The 26,032-nt window shown below is 41.1% G+C and overlaps 1 protein-coding gene across 11 annotated transcripts in view; it reads right to left on the bottom strand.

Moving 5' to 3' along the window:
* GARNL3 (GTPase activating Rap/RanGAP domain like 3) overlaps positions 1 to 26,032 on the bottom strand; it is a 216,171-nt gene that overhangs the window by 155,369 nt on the left and 34,770 nt on the right. For 8 of the 11 annotated variants that reach the window (XR_008442642.1, XR_008442641.1, XM_054007554.1 and 5 more), the window contains exons 2-3: positions 11,539 to 11,600; positions 6,876 to 6,945 (exon numbers count right to left, since the gene is read on the bottom strand). Coding sequence is in view for 9 of the 11 variants with exons in the window: in XM_054007551.1 (XP_053863526.1) it covers positions 6,876 to 6,945; positions 11,539 to 11,600 (132 nt within the window). In the remaining 2 variants the exon portion in view is untranslated. Of the gene's footprint in view, positions 1 to 6,875; positions 6,946 to 11,538; positions 11,601 to 12,550; positions 12,640 to 26,032 lie in introns of all 11 variants that reach the window. The other 3 variants (XM_054007552.1, XM_054007555.1, XM_054007559.1) reach the window with 2 other exon arrangements.

The raw sequence follows: 26,032 nt of genomic DNA, 5'->3' as shown, positions 1-26,032 counted from the left end.
ATCTTAACTACTAATTTCCCAGATTATATGGTATCAAATGCTCTGCTGAAATACAGTTAGGGAAATGCAGTAGATCTAATCTCATCAAACAAACACATCAAGTTAGTCTGGCATGATCTACTTCTGGTAAACCCATGTTGAATTTCATACAATTTTCCATGTAACTCCATGTATTTAATTATTATTTCCTTTAAGAAGCCCTCCAGTAGATTTCCACAAGCTTAAACCATATACAAAGCTTTACAAGTTAATAAAAAATAAATCCTATAAAAAAAGAGATATCAGGTTACTTTGACAGGATTACAATTTGGTTAATAAAGGTAACAGTGTTCAGGTAATATACTTAAACTTCTATAAGGCATTAGACTGGGTACCACACAACTTTTTGAATAAAAAACTTGAACAATACAAAATCAACAGGGCACACATTAAATGGATTAAAAACTAAAACTGATAGGTCTCAAAATGTAACTGTAAAGAGGGAATCATCATTGAGCAGGTGTGTTTCTCGAGGAGATAAATGAATTTATGTTTGTGAAACACTCAAATACTACAGTGACAAGTCACAGAAAAGCTATGAGAAAATTAATAATTCTGTATTTAAAGCAAATTTTGAACAGCATGCAGTAAATAACATATGGGGCCACACATTGATTAGGATTAAATACTCAATAAACTGCTCACTCAGTGAGCCCCATCCACCCTGTGCACTAAATGAGGCAGAGGTTCTGTGGAAAAATAATATGTCTTCATATAATTAAAAATCTGTATCAAAATGCATATACACAAGGGAGACCATATTAAAGTGGCATATGCAACCTTAATATTGGCATTTTCTAGCTTCTGACTGCTTTTGTTGACTCTGCAACTTAATGGTCTTTCAATGTATTTTCTGTATGTAATTCTATATAGGTTCTTCTCCTGTCTTCATCACCGTGGTATCTAAGCACCTTTCAGTAGTATATTAAGTGATGTAGTTAATATCTGTCACCTGTAGTTCATTCTCCCTTTCATACTCTCCCTCGGAGAAGAATTGTGTGTGCAATGTAGTTTTGTAGGCTATTTTCTGTTATATGTACACACTGCTCTATGTTCATACTGAAGAAGGCAAGGTCAAAGAAGTCCACTTTGCACATGGAACAGCGGAGGGTCTATGGCTAGAATTTGCTTTACATGCTGGTTTCCGAGTTAAAGCATGGAATTTTCAGAAGTACTCAATGTGTAAGCAGTATACGGCCAACACTGAGCACTTTTGAAAATCCCACCGCTAATTTGTTATTAAAAGTTGTGAAAGAGGGTCTGGGGACCTATCCAGAATTCATGACAAAAGGAAAAAACCTGCCTCTCAGAGGTTTAACAAAAGGCTTGACCAAAAATAGATACCAACAGACAACATGGTCTCTGAAAGGTAGGTTTTGAAGTATTTTGTTAGGCCTCTGAAAGGGAAGCTAATCATCACTAATGAGTCACTCTTCAGCAGGATAAGGCATGTTCATGTACATATATGTTCCCCCATTTTGTGTGCGCACACGTGTGTATAGTTGTATCTGATAAAAATTGGTTTAGAAAGCAGGGATCACTTCCTTGGGTTAGGTGGTGTGGGGAAGAGAGGCTGAGGGAGGAAGGGAGACCTTTATTTCTGGACAACAAGTGATGCTGACAGGCTCATCAGAGGAGTCAGAGACTTCATTGCTTTCACAGGAGGTAAGCTATTCACTTGCTTTTTTTCTCTGCAACTAAGAAAAAAAGCTGTATCTAATTTAGTGTATGAGAAGTATAAATCTAAATATGTTAGGCAAGCCATTTTTTAAAAACTCCATTTTCTCTCTGTTTATAATAAATATTGGTTTTGTTAGAGTGCTGTTGTCTTGATAATTCCATCCAGATTTCCCTGGAGAAAAGAAAAACCCGTAACCTCTAAGGGGAGGTGCTGAATGGTAGGATTTCTGGAACCTACATACCCAACTCAGTTATGGGCACAGATGGAGGCATCCTATCCCAATGAATGGTGTTGTCGTTAGCCTGCAGTGAGCCAACACAAGGACACAGCACAAAGGCCATCTCTTTTATTCTAGTGTTCACTTGAGTGGGGAACAAATATTGAGAGAGAGAGAGAGAGAGAGAGATCTATATCTATCTCACAATATATATACATACGCACACATATATTAAAGTTGTCAAGCGATTAAAAAAATTAGTCGCGACTAATCGCACAATTAAAAAATTAGTCACGATTAATCGCACTGTTAAACAATCATAGAATACCATTTATTTAAATAGTTTTGATTTTTTTACATTTTCAAATATATTGATTTCAATTATAACAGACTACAAAGTATACAGTGCTCACTTTATATTTAGTTTTGATTACAAATATTTGCACTGTAAAAAACAAAAGAAATAGTATTTTTCAATTCACCTAATACAAGTACTGTAGTGCAATCTCTTTATCATGAAAGTTGAACTTACAAATGGAGACATATGTACAAAAAAATAACTTCATTAAAAAATAAAGCAGTGTAAAACTTTAGAGCCTACAAGTCCACTCAGTCCTATTTCTTGTTCATCCAATCGCTCAGACAAACAAGTTTGTTTACATTTGCAGGAGTTAATGCTGCCCGCTTCTTGTTCACATCACCTGAAAGTGAGAACTTGTTTTCTCATGGCACTGTTGTAGTTGGCATCGCAAGTTATTTACATGCCAGATGCGCTAAAGATTCATATGTTCCTTCATGCTTCAACCACCATTCCAGAGGACATGCGTCCATGCTGATGACGGGTTCAGCTCAATAACAATCCAAAGCAGTGTGGACTGATGCATGTGCATTTTCATCATCTGGGTCAGATGCCACCAGCAGGAGGTTGATTTTCTTTTTTGGAGGGTTCGGATTCTGTAGTTTCCACGTCGGAGTGTTGCTCTTTTACAGCTTCTGGAAGCATGCTCCACATCTCATCCCTCTCAGATTTTGGAAGGCACTTCAGATTCTTAAACCTTGGGTTGAGTGCTGTAGCTATCTTTAGAAATCTCACATTAGTACCTTCTTTGCGTTTTGTCAAATCTGCAGCAAAAGCGCTCTTAAAATGAACATATGCTTAGTCATCATCCGAGACTACCATAACATGAAATATATGGCAGAATATGGGTAAAATAGAGCCGGAGACAAACAATTCTCCTACAAGCAGTTCAGTCACTAATTTAATTAGTGCATTATTTCTTTAACAAGTGTCATCAGCATGGAAGCACATCCTCTGGAATGGTGGCTGATGCATGAAGAGGCATACAAATGTTTAGCGTATCTGGCATGTAAATACCTTGCAATGACAGCTACAAAAGTCCCATGCAAACACCTGTTCTCACTTTCTGGTGACATTGTAAATAAGAAGTGGGCAGCATTATCTCCCATAAATGTAAACAAAATTATTTGTCTTAGCGATTGGCAGAATGAGAAGTAAGACTGAGTGGACTTGTAGGCTCTGAAGTTTTGCATTGTTTTGTTTTTGAGTGCAATTTTGTAACAAAAAAGTCTACATTTGCAAGTTGCACTTTCATGATAAAGAGACTGCACTACAGTACTTGTGTGAGGTGAATTGAAAAATATGGTTTCTTTTGTTTATCATTTTTACAGTGCAAATATTTGTAATAAAAATAATAATATAAAGTGAGCAGTGTACACTTTGTATTCTCTGTTGTAACTGACATCAATATATTTGAAAACATAGAAGAACATCCAAAAATATTTAATACATTTCAATTGTTATTCTATTGTTTACCAATGCGATTAAAACTGCGATTAATCACAATTAATTTTTTTGAGTTAATCGCATAAGTTAACTATAATTAATCAACAGCCCTAATATAGATAGATAGATAGATAGATAGATTTAGGAGGTGGAAGGAATCTGATTTTTAAATGAGCAGCATGTTATTCTAAATATAGTACATGTACTCAGAAATACTGTATTGGATGCATATTAAAATCTGATGTATACATATAAGTAATTTATTCTCTGAACATATTAAGGAGGAATCAAGCTGATCACTAGAGTTCTTCAGCCTATGTCTATAAGGATTTCTAAATAAGAAATAAGAAAACAATTAAAATCAGGTACAAGAAGATTATTTTGGTTATAATTTGCCTTTACTTCCCTTCCTACTTCAATTGATTTATTTTTCATTCATTTTTTGGATCATTAAAAACTGCTTTTTATAAATTCATGTATTCATAGATTTAAGGCCAGAAGGGACCAGTCCAAACTACCACATAACTTACGACATACATTTTCATCAAGTTATTACTGCATCAAGCTCAATAAGTTGTGATTGAACTAGAGTATATCAATCAACTGTAAAAGTTGTTTTGACTATTTAAACATTTTATGAAATTGTAACTCACGAGACTCTTAAATCAGACTTGCCAAATTTCCATGATGACATCCAGACTAAAGCCTATTTAATATGTATGTTATTTAAGTAACTAATAAATTTGGAGATGTGTGGTGCGTATGTACAGAAAGGCAGTGTGTGCTGCATTTAGAGTAGAGGACTGGGAGTCAAGGGTGCTGGGCTCCATTTCCAGCTCTGCCAATGACTCACTGTGCAGCCTAGAGCAAGTCACTTCTCCTCTATACCTCAGTTTACTCATCAACAAAATTGATATAATACTATTTACCTCAGAAGAATTTTGTGAGAACAAATGCTTATAAGTAACTGGATTAAAATACAATATGCAAACCGTGATCAGATAACGACAAGAACGCATATAAGTAAAAACACCAGCAGCTGCTGGTGCCTTGTCTACACAAAATCTCCTGTTATTGCTACCACTGATGTAGATGCACCAGTGGTAATTTAGGGAGAAATTCTAGGGTAGATCAGGCTTTGTTGCACTAAGGGTGGAAATCCCCAGCAGAAAATAAAATTGTTCAAGCAGTGAACAGGCTCAGGGAAAAAAAGCATTGATTCAATATTTTGTTTTTAAAAGCCTGAAGAATTACAGGGATTTTAATAAGGGGAAAAGTTAAACCACATTTCATGACAGCCGAAATTGTCCCCTCAATTTCAGCTCCATGTCTGCCATTATTTAACATTAAAACCTAATGTTAGGGAAACTGATATTTACTAAGTAGAAAAGATCGAAAAAATATGACTGAAGCTACGATTTTGTCATACACAATTTAGTCCATTTCATAGCACAGGTGCTGGGAAAAAAATCCACAGTCATGGAAAGTTCATAGCAGAGGGTTGTGGGAAAAGGCATGTTGAAGAGCAGCCCAGCCCAGCGAGGAGGGAAGGCTCCCAGAGGGGGTGTTGGAGAGCAAGCCAACCCCGGAGAAGAGGGGAGACTAGAGAGCAAGTCCACCCCACCAAGGAGGGGAGGCCTCAGGGGACTGGAAGGACAGAAGAGCAAACCCACTCCACTCTCACCTCACAATGGCAGCTCCTGTCCCATGGGCTGGACCTGTCTCCCTGCTCCAAGCATTGTAACTCTGCGCATTAGGTTGCCACTCCACTCAGGTTTGGCACATCCGCCCCATCTTCATCTACAGATGAGAAGACATGCCAAACCTGAGTGGCGCTGTCACCACATGGGCCAGGTTGCCGTGCCCAGAGCAGGGAACTGTGGCCACAGGAGTGACCACTGTGGGGGGTCACAAACTTTATTAAAATTCACAATTACTGTGAACACCATCACCTCATCACCAAAATAGTAGCCAGAGTTATGATTGTGACAGAAGAAAATTTAGCTTCTGTGATACCACAAGTAGATTTTTCCAAAATGTCAAACAGATAAAGAACAAACAAACCAAAAATTAAGGCCACTTGTCCTAATTTACTGTACTTTTTACTGTATGAATAAAAAATTGCACATAGTTATTTCAAATAATAACCTACATACTTTCAGTAGGGTGCAAACTGTCTGTTGAGCAGACAACAGTTCATTTGCCCTCTTATGATTATTTCTTTTATTATTAATCACCAGAGAGAATACCTTGAATTAGTATAGAAAATACGTGTGTGTGTGTGTGTGTGTGTGTGTGTGTGTGTGTGTTTATAAAAATCTGATCCTTGGTCTTCTCACAATTGTACTGCTGAACAATAATTTACCAGTGTACACAATCGGCATACTTATCAATTAATACACTTTCTACTACCTTGAAATCACAGTGCTATCTAATAAAATATTCCAGATTCCTTCCTATATCAAGAGTAAAAATACAGCTTCTCCCTCTTCCCCTCCCCTCAGTTTCCCTGTATCAACTTGGACAATTTCATTCTAGCTATCTATAGTCAATGACAGTGTTTCAATAACTGGTACACTGTTAATTTATGCAGTATCCAAGTTCTTCCTTCATTAAGAAGTAAAAATGTTCACTTCATGCCTAGATTTGAAGAAAAATCTTAAACAAAATAAATTAGCATGGATTTTTTGGGCAAAGATTTTTCAATAATAAAATTATACCTCCATTTTTAATGTCAGCCTCTCCACCCCACCCCACTAATAAACACACATACACAAAATATCAATCAGTTATAAAAAAACATAGTGCTGCTCTTTTGTCAACCTCCAATTAATATCAACAAAATAGGCTTTTTTGGGGGGGGGAATGCTAGATACACACTATTTTTCAACAGAGAAGATTTAGATTAGAGTGAAAGGTCTGCAAGCAAAGATATTAAATATCCACTTCAAAATAGATTTAAGACATTATAATTTTCAAACTCAACCTAAGAACCTTATTTTTCCAGGCTATTTGTGATGCTTTTGTGATATTTCACCTGCACATAAACAAAAACAGATTCCCACAAGCTCTGCATTACAAGCTGCTAAAATTCAAATCAATTGAGAATCATGGAATGGTCTATACAAACTTACCAGCTCCACAGATCCATAATGCTTTCTACTGAACTCTCCACGTCTACAGCCCAAGTCTTCGGAGACAGAGCTGGAACAGAAATGCTTCATCAGTAGACATAGTTAACTGGCCCTAAAGCTCCTGCAATACTCAGCTACCATTGACAAAAATCATTCCTGCTGAACAAGGTTTGCGGTGCATAAGCTCATCACTGCAGGGAACCCTCCTTACAACATGCACAACCTCTAGCAGCCATTGCAGTCTAGCTTTCATATTACCCTGAAAGAGAATGAAATGCCTGAGCTTGTTCGGAAGAAAAAAAACATTATTAAATTAAATATTTAGTCATTATGTGATCAACTGAGAGCTCCAGGGTGGATGGTGATTATAAATTGCATTTGAGATCTCTGCCTAACCTAAGGGAAAAGAAACCCTGCAGTAAACTTAACGCATAGAACAGGACAGCCTACATGAGCTATATTTGCTGACACGTGGTATGCTGTAATTAACTTTCTTATAGGAGAATCTCTTTATTTGTCCTAAATACTCATAGAAAAGAAAAATACAATGATTTTACTTCTGAAGTTTTTAAAAAAACAATAATTAGTTTATAGTTTCCTCCTCCTCTAGGCTTTAGTGACAAAAATAAAATTCTCATTCAGAATAACTGGAAGTCTAGCCCCAAGTTAAATGTGTGTGGGTGCATACATGTGCATTCAAACAGTTATTTCGTATGTGTATAATGTATATCAATTTATGGGTTTGGTATACCTAGAACAAGTGGCAAATACATTTTTCTCTCTCAATACCTATAGTACACTTTGGTCCCACATATATAGTGGTGATATCCATGTTAGAAATACCGTCTAAAAAAGGCAAGGCTGTAATTTAGTATAAAACTTTGACTGCCTGACCTGCACTCTGTCTACTAGTCAATCTCCCCAGCACTTTTTCTGACAACCCAAACCTACCACTAGCTTCCAACAGTCACTACTATTATATAGATTTTTTCAACTTGCTACAAAAATATTTTCCTCAAAAAATTGCTTTCATGTAACATGGGCAACAGTCAGTCACATACCAAGAACAGATATCCTTTTAGATATCTTTGGAAATATCAATGGTAGAAACTGCCGCTTTAACTGTATGGAAGGAGAGTTTCTTAGCTTTCAGTAAGACTCGGAGCACTTGCTTCAGCCCTACAGAAACCAAAGGTACCAAGATTTAAAATTACAATTTTTAATATATAAAAGCTATTTTTGGTTGTATTTACAGGTATTTAAAATGCCTTAGTTATTATTTTCTTTTCTTTTGACTTCTGTGTGGTTGGACTCAAGGCAGCATAAATTTAGGTGGAAAAATACAAATGAAACAGCTCTAAGAAAAATTTTTAAACTTGCCAAAATAATTCTAAAATACTTTCTCTCAAACCTAAGGATTATACAGAAAATACAATGAAGCATTACTGGTACTCATTTGAGATGACCCGCATTACACAATTATAAGCTGCTGATGGATAGAGTTGCCATCCCAAAGTCATGCCAACACAACCTTCACATTACACCACTCCATCATGTAGTCTATATCTATTCATCCACCACCTACTTATATAAATCACACACACACACACCCCAGACAGAAAAAGAAAACGCTAAATTCTTTAGTGAAGTATGGAAAACTGGATAAGAGAACTGAGTTCTATGGACATAATTCAGATCTTGGATAGGATTTTCAAAAACACCTACATCATGTTTGAAAGTGAGATTTACACACTTTTAAAATGTTTACCACTTACCACACAAATGAATATAAACAGATTATCCCACATGCAATGATTATACTGTATTATATTACATATAACTAAGGCTTTAAAATAAATTACAGTAGATTCCACTTTATAGCAATACTGATAATAGCAACTTCCAATTACTGGCAATACACTGTCAGGAACCAATCCCATCCCATTATGAATGTTAATAGGACTCAGTTACTGGCAATAGGCATGCCGCTTATTAGCAACTTTTTTAGAGTAGAGTTCCTATCTGTAATCAATTTCCTGGCTCTAAGAACACAGCTCAACACTTCTGCTGCGTATCATAGCCTCCAAATGCTTGGACCTATCTTTCACCAATAAAGTTTGGGTTCTGGAGCCCCTATGTGAGCCCAGTGCTAAGCAAGCGCATGTAGCCAAAAAATTTGGTATCTCAAAGTCAAGTGTTTGACCGATTCTGAAGAACAGCCCTAACATTTTACAGGAGCATAGAAGCAGCACAAACCAAGGCTGCAAGCATCAACACAATGGAAAGGAGGCAGATGTCCGTGAAACCCTGTAACTCTGGTTTCAGCATAAGCTTGGCCAAGGTGCTCAACTCTCCAAACCAAAGCAGAAATAAAGCTAATCAGCTGGCAGCAGAGCAGGGGAAGGAGTTCAACCCTTCAGATGGCTGGCTCATTCAATGGAAAGCCCAGCACATTGTCGTTCAACAAAAAGAGCATAGCAAGAAACAAGACACTGATCTTCTGGTGACTACTGAATGGAGGATGGACACCTTACCCAGCATTCTAAAGAAGTTCCAGCCGCATGACATCTTGAGTGCTGATGAACCTGGTCTCTTCTACTGGGCTTTCCCGACAGAGGCTGTAGCATGATGAAAGAAGGGTTTGCAAGAGGGGGAAGAAAAAAAAATAAAGCTATGGACCACATTTCATTGGTGTGTTGTGCAAACAGGGATGGAATGGAGAAATCCTATCTTATAGTGGTTGAAAAGAGCAAGTGGCCTCATTGTTTCCCAAGGACCACTCAAAGCTGCCATGATCTACCAAAGCTCTGCAAATGCCTGGATGCAAATTTGTTGTTTGAAGAATGGCTAAATTGCCCGGCTCATTCACTTAACGTAGAGCTATCACACATCGTGTTAAAATTCTTCCCTCCAAACCCAACCTTAGTCATGCACCCAATGCACATGAGTATCATTAAAAACTTCAACGGTCTCTACTGTGATCATCTTACTGCACGCATCATCACATCTCTTGATGCTGACCCACACTTACAAGCATTGGATGTTGACAAAGAACAATTCTGATTGATGTATTTCATCTTGTTAAGAAGTCATGGGCCATTGTTCTCCCCAAGACTGTTGCAAACCCTCCCTTGCTAAAGCAGTTTTCAACAGCAACAGAAAGTGCTGGCTTGGTGGACATAATGTGATGGCCAATGCATCAGTTCCGGAAACTTTAAAAGCACATGAATTTGAGGCCATTGTTGAATATGACAGTCATTTGCAGACAGAAGGTGAGCTCATTGGTGCAGAATTTCTAGAGACAGTAGTGGCTGTGAAGCACCAACAGGCTGCTGAGCCACAAGACAATAGTCCATTGGATGATGAACCTGAAGAGCCTTCGCTTATAGAACAGCTACGTGCAGTGGACATTTTCCGCAAGATATGATAGAATCATGGCTTTGAGAATGGCTATGAGGCTGCATGCAAGACTGAAGGATTTACAAGTGGAGGTGGCCAACCATAAAAAGCAGACAGACAAATTTTGTTCTTGAAAACTTTTATTTTACATTTTAAACAAAAAATGCTTTACTCTGTGTGACACATGAGGAGCACTAACTGTAAGTATGTACTGTTCATCTTACCAAGACATTATACTATAAATGTTTTGTGTGTGTTCTTTGGTGCTTTTGAAAAAACTTTGTTATAAAATTGTCTGGCACTACAGTCTTTGTGACTCATAGCAAGATGAGATTTCTAAAGTTTGCTCAAAGCTTCATGGTACGCTATATAATGTATCCATTTCTGTGTGTCACGTTTGGTTTTCTTCTTGAGAACATTGTATCAAACTAAAAGTTAATGAAAAATTTCACTTTGCAATGTATCCTTGTTCCACACTAGCATTTCTATGTATCCCTATGAAAACAGAGCCTTCCACTTATTGGCAACTTCCAAATAATAGCAACTTTTTTCTGAAAACTGAGAGGTTTCTAATATGCAGAATCTACTGTATTTTATTTGGCAATTCAAACAATAAAAAATGAAATGTTGGCCTCAGGTGTTTTGTCACCATTTCCTAAAACAGAGCAATGTTTTTTTTTCACAAATTTAAGATTTTAGCTTTTGATTGGCTATAAAATGCACTTGGATTTGATTGCAGATCATTTCCTGGAGATCTCAGTGAAATAACTTCAAGGTAGTAACATCCCACATATCTGTCTGAAGTACTTATGTGTGACATAGAGAAGTACTATTATCCCCATTTTACCTGAGGTACCTATCAGTTTGCCCAAGATCATAGGAACTATGTGGTAGGGCAGGGAATTGAACCCAGGTCTTCCAAGTCCTAAGCTAGCACCCTTACCTCTGCCATTTGACCTAATGTGTACTATTGGCATTGCAGTAGTACTGCTGTATGGCTATTGATCTCAAAGGCCTAAGGAGTTAAACGTGTTATAAACTCTTTCACTGTCCAACACTGAACAGAGATAGATAGGTTTGGGGTTAGTTTTAAATAGTTTGGGGTTTACTCTGTTACTTGGCAAAACACCCAAAATCATTCATTCAAATTAAAAATATACTGATTAAACAAAACAAAAACAAAACAAAAAAGAAGGAACAAGAAATTAAAACAAGCATTTATATTGAAACTGAGTGATTATGCAAAAGAAATTTCAGACCTTACCAAAGTCTCTCTCCTTTTGGAGTCAAAGTATCAGACTCTCCCATTTTCAGAACAACTTTTCTCTGATGAAAGAAGGAAAAAGTTAATTTTACTTTCAGTCCTAATGTGAAGGAGATTCACTTGTCCTGTTCTTAAGAAACAGACTCAAGGTGGAGGAGAAACAGGATAGAAAAGGAAACACTGGACCACTGGTTAGTTACAAGTGGATGCTTTGGCTGGCAAGTCAACCACGACACCTACTCTTTAAAACTTGATGGCCCTGACCAGATCATAACTAATCATCTGGCTGGATCCTTAGACAAGGCAGTAATGATGAATGCAGTATAGCTGACTTCAGGATTTGATGAAAAGCCAAGAGAGTAAGATAGGACAGGAGGAAAGAAACAGAGGGGGAAGAAAACAACACAGCAAGGGAAGGGAATACAATATAGGATCTTACAAGCTTTTTGTAGTGCTGGTAATTAGCTATCTCCACTGGAGGTCTGAGGACTGGATGCCATGATAATCTGATGATTTTCAGCACTTACAGATGAAAACAAAATTCCTTAAACAAGAGCAAGGCCAACCAGCATTCGTCTCAGGAGGAAAGTCTTTTAGATGAGCCAAGATTAGTTGCAAAGCTGGCAGAGGAGCTGAGGGAAGATTGTTTCCCCTTCAAAATCTCTCTTTAAGAGCCACAAAAAGTAGTAAAAGTGGGTGGCATATATTATCCTCGTTATTTTGTCAATCAATTAAATCAATTTCCGTAAGCCAAAATTGGGAGAAGTAACTTTGTTCCCACATTTTCTTGTTTATCAAGTATGATGTCCCCATAGTCGTTGACTTATATCAATAGGTCATTTTGTTTGGACAGACAGTTTTTCTGTCTGGTTTCCTTGCACCTATTATAATATTCACTGTCGTAAACAACTTAACCTATTTTTCATGGTTATTGTAACATCTTATGAACTTTCATATACCTTTTACAACTGAGCTTAGGGTATCTTTCCAGGTGCAATAATCACAACAGTACCTCAACGCCCCAATCAGCAGAACACACCATTGTTCTGGTCCTTGTGCAATCATATAAGTAGACAATTCCTGTCCCAAAGAGTTTATAATCTATTTAAGACAAGAAAAATAATGATTACTAACAGCAGGACAACAAGAGGGAGAAATTAGAAAGGGAGAGAGTAATTATGAGATCCTGCATCTACATAGGCTGCAACTGTCTGTCCCATCCAGAGAGTCCACTCTGGTCTGTGTGGTTGCTACAGGAGGCTCAGTGAGGCTGGCAAGCACACTCAGTGCAGATGGAATTTTCAGGTATTTTAGTAGCAAGCCTGTGGTTTATAACTTGGCCAAATCTGAATGGATTTTCACAGGAACAGCAAAAGGCACCTCCCTAATCCTAGGACAACCCCCTGCCAAATTTCAGGTTCCTGCTCCCAATCTACAAGGCACAAGAGCTCCTTAAAAACTGGTCAAGAAAATGAATTACTGTTAAAACTACCTATTTTTCTCTGACTATTTTTGACTATGGCTGAATTGTTTTTGCTGAGGAAAAAAAACCATGTGAGGCAGAGTCCAGACATAGAAAGAGTCAACCTGAGTTATTTAAACTTTGGAAAAGTTATAAACAATTGAAAATACAGTGTTCTAATGGGAAATGTTATGTAACATTAACAGGGTTCAGAGACAGCAACCCATATAATATATATATAATCATCAATCCCTACTGGCTCTCTACCTAGCCACTATCGACAATTTCCTATAGACTTCATTATAGAAGTGGGTGTTGAAATTGGGCTGTCAGGCCTCTACCCTAAGACTGTATTACATGCATAAGAGGATGGTATGGAAGAAAGCATGTAGATGCTTGTGCAAGTAATGGACAGTTGAGATTTGCATCATTAGTGGATCACTGATGTGAGAACATATATAGCAGATGGATAAGGAGTGGAAGCAGTGTGAAGGTCCTTGTAGGTTCAGGCAAACTTGAATTTAACGTGGTAGAAATGGGAGAGTCAATGGAGGGATTCAGAGACATTGTGATCAGAGGAACAGCTAAGCAAGATGATGTTAGTAGTTAGGTACTGAATGGACTGGAGGGGGTGATATAGATGTGGGGAGCTCAAAGGAGAAGCGGTTGCACTGATTAATTCAGTAGAGGATAAGTGCTTGGAAAAGAGTTTAGTTACATGGAGAGAGAAAAAAGCCAGATCTTATAGATGTTATAGAGGAAGAAGTGGCAAGATTTGGACATGGCCTAGATCGGTGGAGCAAGAAAGAGAGGAGTCAAAGATGGATGGTGTAAATGAGACCCTTTTCTAATTCTTGACATGGTGGACATCTCCCTTATATTCTCTCATACACACTTCAAGTCCCAGCCTCCTCCCCTCACTCATGTCATCCAGCCTTCCACAGCTTCCCAGGACGGGGGAGAATAGTACAAATGGGGGAAGGGAGTTCTTGTGGCTATCAAAAGTGAGAGGGAGAACAACTAGGAAAGATTTTTTCATTTTTACTGCTCCTTTCATTTTGCAGCTCGACGGAAGTTGTGGCAGAAGGAGTGAAAGGAAGAAATAGTCCTTCATACCTTCACTGATTCCATCCATGTGGGAGAGGAAAATTTGATGTAATCTCTGCTTGTTTATTTCTGCCAAAAAGTAACTGTTGGGCTCTTATTCAATAAACTATCTCTGGGCATTGATAGTCAAACTAATTAATGTCAAATCTCTAATTCCCTTTAATGGGAAAGGTTATCAAGAAGGTAGGGGGGAAGAGTCCTTAGATTTCTTTGACCATGATCGATATAGTTTTAAACCCGGGTATTGTATGGAGACTACAGGGGTTTAATAGGCAGCAGGTTTAAAACAAATAAAAGGAAGTATTTTTTCCCACACAACACACAGTCAACCTGTGGAACTCCTTGCCAGAGGATGTTGTGAAGGCCAAGACTATAAAAGGGTTCAAAAAAGAACTAGATAAATTAATGGAGAATAGGTCCATCAATGGCTGTTATCCAGGATGGGCAAGGATAGTGTCCCTAGCCTGTTTGACAGAAGCTGGGAATGGACGACAGAGGATGGATCACTTGATGATTACCTGTTATGTTCATTCCCTCTGGAGCACCTCGCATTGGCCACTGTCAGAAGACAGGATACTGGGCTAGATGGACTTTTGGTCTGACCCAGTATGGCCATTCTTACGTTCTTATTGGTTGATCTCCTGCTGGCAAATTACAAGAACCAGATATTCATTCTGATTTTAATTTGCTCAGCACCTCTGATACTGTGCCACCACCACCTTCTGGTCAACAACTGTGGACACTGACAGAGATGGAAGGAATAGTTTTTGAAGTGGCTCAGTTCTTTCCTTGTTAAGAGGATTCAGGCCCTGGTATTTGCTTTGTATTGGTTCTGGTATTTGCTCATCTACCCCAAGGGTGGTCTGGACCACAATCTCTCCAATATGCAGAAGGCACTCATCTTTATGTTTGTTTCATTAGGTCCGGCTAGTAAGCTGCCTCTTAGTGTCTTGTTGAGATGAGAACTTGCAGAGGGTAAGTTGATTGCACTTTAAGCCAGATGAGACTGATGGTCTGGGAGAAGTGGTGATAATAGCTGGCCCCTCTATTATGAGAATTTGTCTGCCTTTTGTTATTCAGGTTTGTAAGGTGGGAGTCCTGATGGACCTGCAGCTGCCAATCAAAGTTCAGGTAGTGGCAGTGGTCAAGATTACTTAAAATTTATGCTTGGCCAGGAGGCTACATCCTCTTCTTTGGTACCCCTGATGGACCTAGAACTTTAGGTGCTCAACTTGGTAATCTATTTGCTGAGCACTGTTGTCAGTAGCTACCGGTCTGGTGCTCTGCTCTTGTTCGATGATGATAACAGTTGACTGCGTGCGTCTTCCCTCTGTGTGCTGCCCCAGCTGCCCAAAGACCACACAGACTCTAGTAAGGTATGAAGGAACCCGAGCCAGGTTTATTGTCAAACAAAGCACAGTAATAGTTTCCCGTAGACGCTACAAGATATACTACGAATTTGTGCCCCCCGACAATGGACCGGCTCAGTCAGTGGCAGGACTTTCCACTGCCCCCAGGCCAGACAAAGATGTGCACTCCGGGACCTATTTTTACACAGTTACAGGACAGATTACTCATCCCTACTGACGTATTGAGGTACAGCCCCTTGACTCATTAGGATGCTGTCTCCCCCTTTGATCATGTTGTTTCAAACAAACAGATCTATCCATCATGCTGTCCTTTTGACCCTGTCCTTAAGATGCACCTACCTGTTCCTTATCATCTCTGTGGAGTATCCTCGTATCGGGATGTCCAGGTGCCATCTTGGCACAAGTTCCTCTGATTAGCACTTATATGTGGATGCACCTGCTTCTAGCAGCCCTCTTCTTGCCAACTTCTGTGAGTGGGACCTGCCTCACAGCCCAGCTTTTGCTTAGCAATGCCTGGAAGTACTTTGGTTCAGGCTTCAGGCCTCAGACTGGGCCTTTGATACAAGAGTTTATGTTTCAGGGCCTCATCTTACTACAAGCACTATTTCTTATAGGGAGTATATTGCATCTGCATTCTCTGAACTACATAGGATTCTCATTGGTCCTACAGAGATGAAGGGTTAAAATCCATGTGCATTTTATATAACAACCTGGTATATGGATTGTGCCAGCTCTTTTTCAGACTCAAAGTCCAGAGTATGGTCAAGAGACAGAGGCCCAGCAAATAGTGATCAGCTAAAAGAAAGCTGGGGTAAACAAGATAACATTGCCTTTGCTAAAGATATGCTTGGTCAGTAGAACTGCCAGATGTTGAAGCAATAACTGAATAATTATGTTTCATCCAATGTTTCAAATAGAACAAAGGATCCCTGTTCCTATTGTGTTAGTCTCTTCTGTAGGGAAACGTTCTTCCCACAGATCCAACCTTGAGTTTATGAAAAGTTGGCACATGTCAGTATAAGATATGGCATCCTGCCAACTCTCTTCCCAGGGACCAATGCTTGCCTTAAGACATAAAGGAGACAATCTTTATTGCCATATACTTTCACTGTTTCTTTGCTTTAACCCCTAGGAATGTACCTGTTGGACAATCAAAGGAGTTGCTCCATTCCTATGGATGCCATATCAGAATTCAATATATATATATTTTATACTATAACATTTTATCAAAGTATTAATTAAATGTTAACTTGCTAACTTGAGACCATGGGCGGAGACATTATGTAATCTGTTAACCATTGGCTAATGTGCTATCTTGTCTTGCTGCAAAACCTATCCTGGGTGTGGAACTGCCTATCCCGTTACTTTCCCCTGCCCTTGGAAAATCTATATATTCTATTGTAATCAATTCATTGACAGTGTCTCTAAGCCTAATAAGCAAGGTGATACACACTGTGCTGGTGGAGTAATAAACTCCTGTGCTTGACCTCTACACGGTGTGGATTTATGTACTTCAAGAGAAATTTAAGGTGTTGATTTTAATCTATATTCCTTAAAAAGTGTTGCCTAATAGACCACCTCTCTCTCTCCATCTAATACTTAAAGTCATTGAGACGTCTGAGTTATGTAAGCTAACAGTTCCCTTGTTTAAAACAAACATGTGGAAGCCATAAGTTCTCAGGGAAGGGTACTAAGATACGGAATTCGCCTTATATGTAACTCAAGAGCCTAAATTCATTGTCCTACGGGACACAACACACATTGTTCTGGAAAGCTTTTTGGTGACATGGAATCAAAGTAAAGGAACAAATGAACCAATTCAAAAGATGTTTTTTCTAGATCTGGACACCTATCTGCTAGAAACCGAAGTAAGGCCTGGTCTACACTGGGGGGGGGGGAGGGCGGAAATCAATTTAAGATACGCAACTTCAGCTACGAGAATAGCGTAGCTGAAGTTGACGCATCTTAGATCGACTTACCTCCTGTCCTCACAGCGCGGGATTGACGGCCACGGTTCCCCCGTCGACGCCGCTTCCGCCTCTCGCTCTGGTGGAGTTCCGGAGTCGACGGTGAGCGCGTCCGGGGATCGATTTATCACGTCTAGACAAGACGCGATAAATCGATCCCCGATAGATCAATCGCTACCTGCCGATTCAGCGAGTAGTGTGGACATACCCTAAGATTCCCCCACTCTAACATATTTCATATAGGTTATGAAAGAAACTAGCAGATGACAACTCAATCAGTAGTTACCTTTGGATTGGATTTGATAGTCTGGAGACAAAACACACTATAACCCATTACCAATCTCCTCAGGTAACCATCTTCCTTACAGCTCTTACTGATTATACCACATTTCTGGACATGCTTACATTACTGCAGAACACACTTTTTTTTTTAAATCTTTTATCAGCTTTTTTTTTTAATTGGCCATTAATGGAATATATAAAGTAATTAAGATTCTATTTAAGCAAAAAGGGTATCAACCTCCTAGATTCAACTCTAGCAGACCTTGTTAAGCAGGATTTTAATTACCCAAAATAGAAGGGCATGGGAAGAGGGAGAACAGGATCTTTCACTTAACTTAGTGAACAGATGGGTATTTCCAACAGACAAGGTAGGCTTGAAGACAGAGCTGTTTGTAATAAAAAGGATATTAGTATATTATGTCTATACACATATACAAGGAGTATGGAAAACAATCAAAACAATCGTTTTTGCGAACAGGGGCTGCTAACAGGGAGTTTCGCAAGGGAGTTTGGAAGGGAGCAGGAAGGGGGCGAGGGTCCCTTGCCGGTTTTCCCTTTATTCCCCTTAATACCTATAAACCAACTACATTCAAAACTTCTTGCTTAAACAACCCTTTCAGCGGACAGGGGGCTGCAGACAGGAGTCTGACAGAGGGAGGCTTACGATGGTTAGGAGGACCCGCAACACCTGTGCCAGCACTGCTTCTGTCTCCTCCACCTGTGCCTGTAGCCAGACAGAGCACCTGAGCATGGATGCTTCTACCCAGATCTTGGTGTGGTTTTGCAGAGACTGTAACTTGTAATTTCCACTTACTGATATCCAGGCTGGGGGGACCATCCAATGTGAAAGGTGCCTGCTGGTGGAATCTCTCAGGCAGCAGGTGGGAGAGCTACAGGAGGAGGTGGCTAGGTTGAGGAGCATCCGAACCCACAAGCAATTCCTCGACAGTGTCCATGTGGAGACAGCTGAGGTAGCTGTCCCAGTACACAGGACTGCTGATACACCACTGGTGGAGGAGGAGATGGCTCAGGGTGGACACTGGCAGCTGGTTACTTCTGGCAGCAGGCAGTGCTCCACCCCTGCTCCGAACCCTCCTGCCGTGGTAATAGGTAACCGTTATGCTCTTCTTGATACAGGAAAGAAGGAATCACTCCCTACAGTAAAGGAGGAGAAGCCTCGTACCCCTAAGGCTGGGAGGTCTGCTGCCACCACTGCGAATAGGAAACGTAGGGTAGTGGTGGTCGGAGACTCTCTGCTGCGGGGGACGGAGGCGCCCATCTGTCGCCCTGACATTTCATCTCGGGAGGTATGCTGCCTGCCGGGAGCCCGTATCCGAGACGTTACGGAGGCATTGTCGAGGATTATCCAGCCCTCTGACTACTACCCCATGCTACTCATCCATGTGGGCACAAATGATACTGCGCGGTGTGACACTGAGCGGATCAAGAGTGACTACAGGGCTCTGGGAGTACGGGTGAAGGAGTTTGGAGCGCAGGTGGTATTCTCTTCAATTCTTCCTGTCAAAGGTAGGCGCCCGGGCAGAGACAGATGCATCATGGAGGTGAATGCCTGGCTGCGAAGAAGGTGTCGCCAGGAGGGCTTTGGCTTCCTAGACCACGGGATGCTATTCGAGGAAGGACTGCTAGGCAGAGATGGCGTTCACCTTTCGAGGAGAGGAAAGACCCTATTTGGACACAGACTCGCTAACCTAGTGAGGAGGGCTTTAAACTAGGTTCGACGGGGACAGGTGAGCAAAGCCCACAGGTAAGTGGGGAACATGGAGACCGGGGAGATGGGTCGGAAACGAGAGGGAGTGTGGGCTATATTGTCAGAGAGAAAGGAGGGTCAGGACAAAACTGGGAGGAAAGATCAAACCAGTATCTTAGATGCCTATATACAAATGCGAGAAGTATGGGCAATAAGCAGGAAGAACTGGAAGTGCTAATAATAAATAAATACAACTATGACATTGTTGGCATCACTGAAACTTGGTGGGATAATACACATGATTGGAATGTTGGTGTGGATGGGTACAGCTTGCTCAGGAAGGATAGACAGGGGAAAAGGAGGAGGTGTTGCCTTATACATTAAAAATGTACACACTTGGACTGAGGTAGAGATGGACATAGGAGACAGAAGTGTTGAGAGTCTCTGGGTTAGGCTAAAAGGGGTAAAAAACAAGGGAGATGTCATGCTAGGAGTCTACAACAGGCCACCTAACCAGGTGGAAGTGGTGGATGAGGCTTTTTTTAAGCAACTAACAAAATCATCCAAAGCCCAAGATTTGGTGGTGATGGGGGACTTCAACTATCCGGATATATGTTGGGAAAATAACACAGCGGGGCACAGACTATCCAACAAATTCCTGGACTGCATTGGAGACAACTTTTTATTTCAGAAGGTTGAAAAAGCTACTGGGGGGAAGCTGTTCTAGACATGATTTTAACAAATAGGGAGGAACTCGTTGAGAATCTGAAAGTAGAAGGCAGCCTGGGTGAAAGTGATCATGAAATCATAGAGTTTGCAATTCTAAGGAAGGGTAGAAGGGAGAACAGCAAAATAGAGACAATGGATTTCAGGAAGGCAGATTTTGGTAAGCTCAGAGAGCTGATAGGTAAGGTCCCATGGGAATCAAGACTGAGGGGAAAAACAACTGAGGAGAGTTGGCAGTTTTTCAAAGGGACACTATTAAGAGCCCAAAAGCAAGCTATTCCGCTGGTTAGGAAAGATAGAAAATGTGGCAAAAGATCACCTTGGCTTAACCACGAGATCTTGCATGATCTAAAAAATAAAAAGGAGTCATATAAAAAATGGAAACTGGGACAGATTACAAAGGATGAATATAGGCAAACAACACAGGAATGCAGGGGCAAGATTAGAAAGGCAAAGGCACAAAATGAGCTCAAACTAGCTACGGGAATAAAGGGAAACAAGAAGACTTTTTATCAATACATTAGAATCAAGAGGAAGACCAAAGACAGGGTAGGCCCACTGCTTAGTGAAGAGGGAGAAACAGTAACAGGAAACTTGGAAATGGCGGAGATGCTTAATGACTTCTTTGTTTCGGTCTTCACTGAGAAGTCTGAAGGAATGCCTAACATAGTGAATGCTAATGGGAAGGGGGTAGGTTTAGCAGATAAAATAAAAAAACAAGTTAAAAATCACTTAGAAAAGTTAGATGCCTGCAAGTCACCAGGGCCTGATGAAATGCATCCTAGAATACTCAAGGAGCTAATAGAGGAGGTATCTGAGCCTCTAGCTATTATCTTTGGAAAGTCATGGGAGATGGGAGAGATTCCAGAAGACTGGAAAAGGGCAAATATAGTGCCCATCTATAAAAAGGGAAATAAAAACAACCCAGGAAACTACAGACCAGTTAGTTTAACTTCTGTGCCAGGGAAGATAATGGAGCAAGTAATTAAGGAAATCATCTGCAAACACTTGGAAGGTGGTAAGGTGATAGGGAACAGCCAGCATGGATTTGTGAAGAACAAATCATGTCAAACCAATCTGATAGCTTTCTTTGATAGGATAACGAGCCTTGTGGATAAGGGTGAAGCTGTGGATGTGGTATACCTAGACTTTAGTAAGGCATTTGATACGGTCTCGCGTGATATTCTTATCGATAAACTAGGCAAATACAATTTAGATGGGGCTACTATAAGGTGGGTGCATAACTGGCTGGATAACCGTACTCAGAGAGTTGTTATTAATAGTTCCCAATCCTGCTGGAAAGGCATAACGAGTGGGGTACCGCAGGGGTCTGTTTTGGGACCGGCGCTGTTCAATATCTTCATCAACGACTTAGATATTGGCATAGAAAGTACGCTTATTAAGTTTGCGGATGATACCAAACTGGGAGGGATTGCAACTGCTTTGGAGGACAGGGTCATAATTCAAAATGATCTGGACAAATTGGAGAAATGGGCTGAGGTAAACAGGATGAAGTTTAACAAAGACAAATGCAAAGTGCTCCACTTAGGAAGGAAAAATCAGTTTCACACATTCAGAATGGGAAGAGACTGTCTAGGAAGGAGTACGGCAGAAAAGGATCTAGGGGTTATAGTGGACCACAAGCTAAATATGAGTCAACAGTGTGATGCTGTTGCAAAAAAAGCAAACATGATTCTGGGATGTATTAACAGGTGTGTTGTGAGCAAGACACGAGAAGTCATTCTTCCGCTCTACTCTGCTCTGGTTAGGCCTCAGCTGGAGTATTGTGTCCAGTTCTGGGCGCCGCATTTTAAAAAAGATGTGGAGAAATTGGAAAGGGTCCAGAGAAGAGCAACAAGAATGATTAAAGGTCTTGAGAACATGACCTATGAAGGAAGGCTGAAAGAATTGGGTTTGTTTAGTTTGGAAAAGAGAAGACTGAGAGGGGACATGATAGCAGTTTTCAGGTATTTAAAAGGCTGTCATAAGGAGGAGGGAGAAAACTTGTTCACCTTAGCCTCTAAGGATAGAACCAGAAGCAATGGGTTTAAACTGCAGCAAGGGAGGTCTAGGTTGGACATTAGGAAAAAGTTCCTAACTGTCAGGGTGGTTAAACACTGGAATAAATTGCCTAGGGAGGTTGTGGAATCTCCATCTCTTGAGATATTTAAGAGTAGGTTAGATAAATGTCTATCAGGGATGGTCTAGACGGTATTTGGTCCTGCAATGCGGGCAGGGGACTGGACTCAATGACCTCTCGAGGTCCCTTCCAGTCCTAGAATCTATGAATCTATGAATCTGTGTTGATCTGCATCAAGAGCAATAATAATCCAGTTTGCAATTTTTGATTGGTAATGTCCTTTTATGTTCAAAATCGCACCTTGAGCCATATGTTGCATCAAAGATGTAGTGTTAGGGGTAAGAATTCGAGCTGAATTTTTGAGAACCAATCCTTAGGCTATAGATCTCTTCTGCAAATTGGGCCTGCAACTGAATATTCAAAAAATCCACTTTGACCCCTCTGCAAAACTTAGAATTCATAGGAGCTCATCTCAATTCAGTAACCGCAAGAGTCTACCTTCCTCTGCATAGGTTTGTGGCTCTTTCCAACTTAGTGAATACACTCCAGCTCAGTCCCCAAGCTCGGGTCAAGAACTCACATCAGTTGTTGGGGCTCTCAGCAGCCAGCAACTTCTTCATAGACCATGCAAGACTCCGAATGCGCTGCCTTCAGGGGTGACTCAGAACTGTTTATTCACCAAACAGACACAGTCTAAGCATATTTGGGAGGAGGGATAGCTCAGTGGTTTGAGCATTGGCCTGCTAAACCCAGGGCTGAGAGGTCAATCCTTGAGGGGGCCATTTAGGGATCTGGGGCAAAAATCTGTCTGGGGATTGGTCCCCCTTTGAGCAGGGGGTTGGACTAGCTGACCTACTGAGGTCCCTTCCAACCCTGATGTTCTATGATTCTGTGATACTTCTTTCCTTATCCACCTGCATAAAACAATCCCTCAACTGGTGGAAAGACCACCACAACATATGCACAGGAGTTCTATTTGCATGTCCTTCCCCAAGAGTCATCATAATGATGGACACCTCTCTGGTAGGGTGGGGGGAGCATCTAGATACTCTCACAGTTCAGCGCAAGTTGACATTGCAAGAGATCATGCTACACAGCAGCCTCCTGGAATTCAGAATGGTCAGATACGCTTGTCTCCAGTTTTTACAGCTAATGAGGGGCAAACAGAAAGGTCATGACAGATAGCATAACATGCAGGTTTTATTTCAATTGGAAGGAGGAGCAATATCACCCTCCCTCTGTGCCAGAGGTGTCAAGTTTTGGAATTGGAGCATATGCAGTCAGGTCATCATCACAACAGCCTTGCTGACTAGCATGTGTGCCTGGGCTGAACAGACACTGCTATGAGAAATCTCCGATCAAAGGCAAAGGGGGACTAGCGCACCTATAGTGGAGCACAGTTACTGCACAGGAAGAGTAACCATTTCTTTCATTCTTCAGGTATGTGAGCAGTTTATTGTAAAGTCACATTGGCTGTTGCTTGTTCTTTGCATTCTCTTCTTTTTCACACGTGTTCTCACCAGTAGTCTGCTGTGCCTTGATTATGTTGTCCTTCAGACTTCTCGGTGAAGACCGAAACAAAGAAGTCATTTAGCATCTCCGCCATTTCCAAGTTTCCTGTTACTGTTTCTCCCTCTTCACTAAGCAGTGGGCCTACCCTGTCTTTGGTCTTCCTCTTGCTTCTAATGTATTGATAAAAAGTCTTCTTGTTTCCCTTTATTCCCGTAGCTAGTTTGAGCTCATTTTGTGCCTTTGCCTTTCTAATCTTGCCCCTGCATTCCTGTGTTGTTTGCCTATATTCATCCTTTGTAATCTGTCCCAGTTTCCATTTTTTATATGACTCCTTTTTATTTTTTAGATCATGCAAGATCTCGTGGTTAAGCCAAGGTGGTCTTTTGCCATATTTTCTATCTTTCCTAACCAGCGGAATAGCTTGCTTTTGGGCCCTTAATAGTGTCCCTTTGAAAAACTGCCAACTCTCCTCAGTTGTTTTTCCCCTCAGTCTTGATTCCCATGGGACCTTACCTATCAGCTCTCTGAGCTTACCAAAATCTGCCTTCCTGAAATCCATTGTCTCTATTTTGCTGTTCTCCCTTCTGCCCTTCCTTAGAATTGCAAACTCTATGATTTCATGATCACTTTCACCCAGGCTGCCTTCTACATTCAAATTCTCAACGAGTTCCTCCCTCTGTTAAAATCAAGTCTAGAACAGCTTCCCCCCTAGTAGCTTTTTCAACCTTCTGAAATAAAAAGTTGTCTCCAATGCAGTCCAAGAATTTGTTGGATAGTCTGTGCCCCGCTGTGTTATTTTCCCAACATATATCCGGATAGCTGAAGTCCCCCATCACCACCAAATCTTGGGCTTTGGATGATTTTGTTAGTTGCTTAAAAAAAGCCTCATCCACCTCTTCCACCTGGTTAGGTGGCCTGTAGTAGACTCCTAGCATGACATCTCCCTTGTTTTTTACCCCTTTTAGCCTAACCCAGAGACTCTCAACACTTCTGTCTCCTATGTCCATCTCTACCTCAGTCCAAGTGTGTACATTTTTAATATATAAGGCAACACCTCCTCCCTTTTTCCCCTGTCTATCCTTCCTGAGCAAGCTGTACCCATCCACACCAACATTCCAATCATGTGTATTATCCCACCAAGTTTCAGTGATGCCAACAATGTCATAGTTGTATTTATTTATTAGCACTTCCAGTTCTTCCTGCTTATTGCCCATACTTCTCGCATTTGTATATAGGCATCTAAGATACTGGTTTGATCTTTCCTCCCAGTTTTGTCCTGACCCTCCTTTCTCTCTGACAATATAGCCCACACTCCCTCTCGTTTCCGACCCATCTCCCCGGTCTCCATGTTCCCCACTTACCTGTGGGCTTTGCTCACCTGTCCCCGTCGAACCTAGTTTAAAGCCCTCCTCACTAGGTTAGCGAGTCTGTGTCCAAATAGGGTCTTTCCTCTCCTCGAAAGGTGAACGCCATCTCTGCCTAGCAGTCCTTCCTCGAATAGCATCCCGTGGTCTAGGAAGCCAAAGCCCTCCTGGCGACACCTTCTTCGCAGCCAGGCATTCACCTCCATGATGCATCTGTCTCTGCCCGGGCCCCTACCTTTGACAGGAAGAATTGAAGAGAATACCACCTGCGCTCCAAACTCCTTCACCCGTACTCCCAGAGCCCTGTAGTCACTCTTGATCCGCTCAGTGTCACACCGCGCAGTATCATTTGTGCCCACATGGATGAGTAGCATGGGGTAGTAGTCAGAGGGCTGGATAATCCTCGACAATGCCTCCGTAACGTCTCGGATACGGGCTCCCGGCAGGCAGCATACCTCCCGAGATGAAATGTCAGGGCGACAGATGGGCGCCTCCGTCCCCCGCAGCAGAGAGTCTCCGACCACCACTACCCTACGTTTCCTATTCGCAGTGGTGGCAGCAGACCTCCCAGCCTTAGGGGTACGAGGCTTCTCCTCCTTTACTGTAGGGAGTGATTCCTTCTTTCCTGTATCAAGAAGAGCATAACGGTTACCTATTACCACGGCAGGAGGGTTCGGAGCAGGGGTGGAGCACTGCCTGCTGCCAGAAGTAACCAGCTGCCAGTGTCCACCCTGAGCCATCTCCTCCTCCACCAGTGGTGTATCAGCAGTCCTGTGTACTGGGACAGCTACCTCAGCTGTCTCCACATGGACACTGTCGAGGAATTGCTCGTGGATTCGGATGCTCCTCAACCTAGCCAGATGTTCAGACAGCCCTGAAAACTGTAAATTTGCTAGATTGCATTCATCTTGTGAGG

The sequence above is a fragment of the Malaclemys terrapin genome, chromosome 17, assembly GCF_027887155.1.
Source record: "Malaclemys terrapin pileata isolate rMalTer1 chromosome 17, rMalTer1.hap1, whole genome shotgun sequence".
NCBI lineage: Eukaryota > Metazoa > Chordata > Testudines > Emydidae > Malaclemys > Malaclemys terrapin.
The sequence above is the reverse complement of the archived record's forward strand: the minus strand, read 5'-3'. Positions and strand labels throughout refer to the sequence as shown.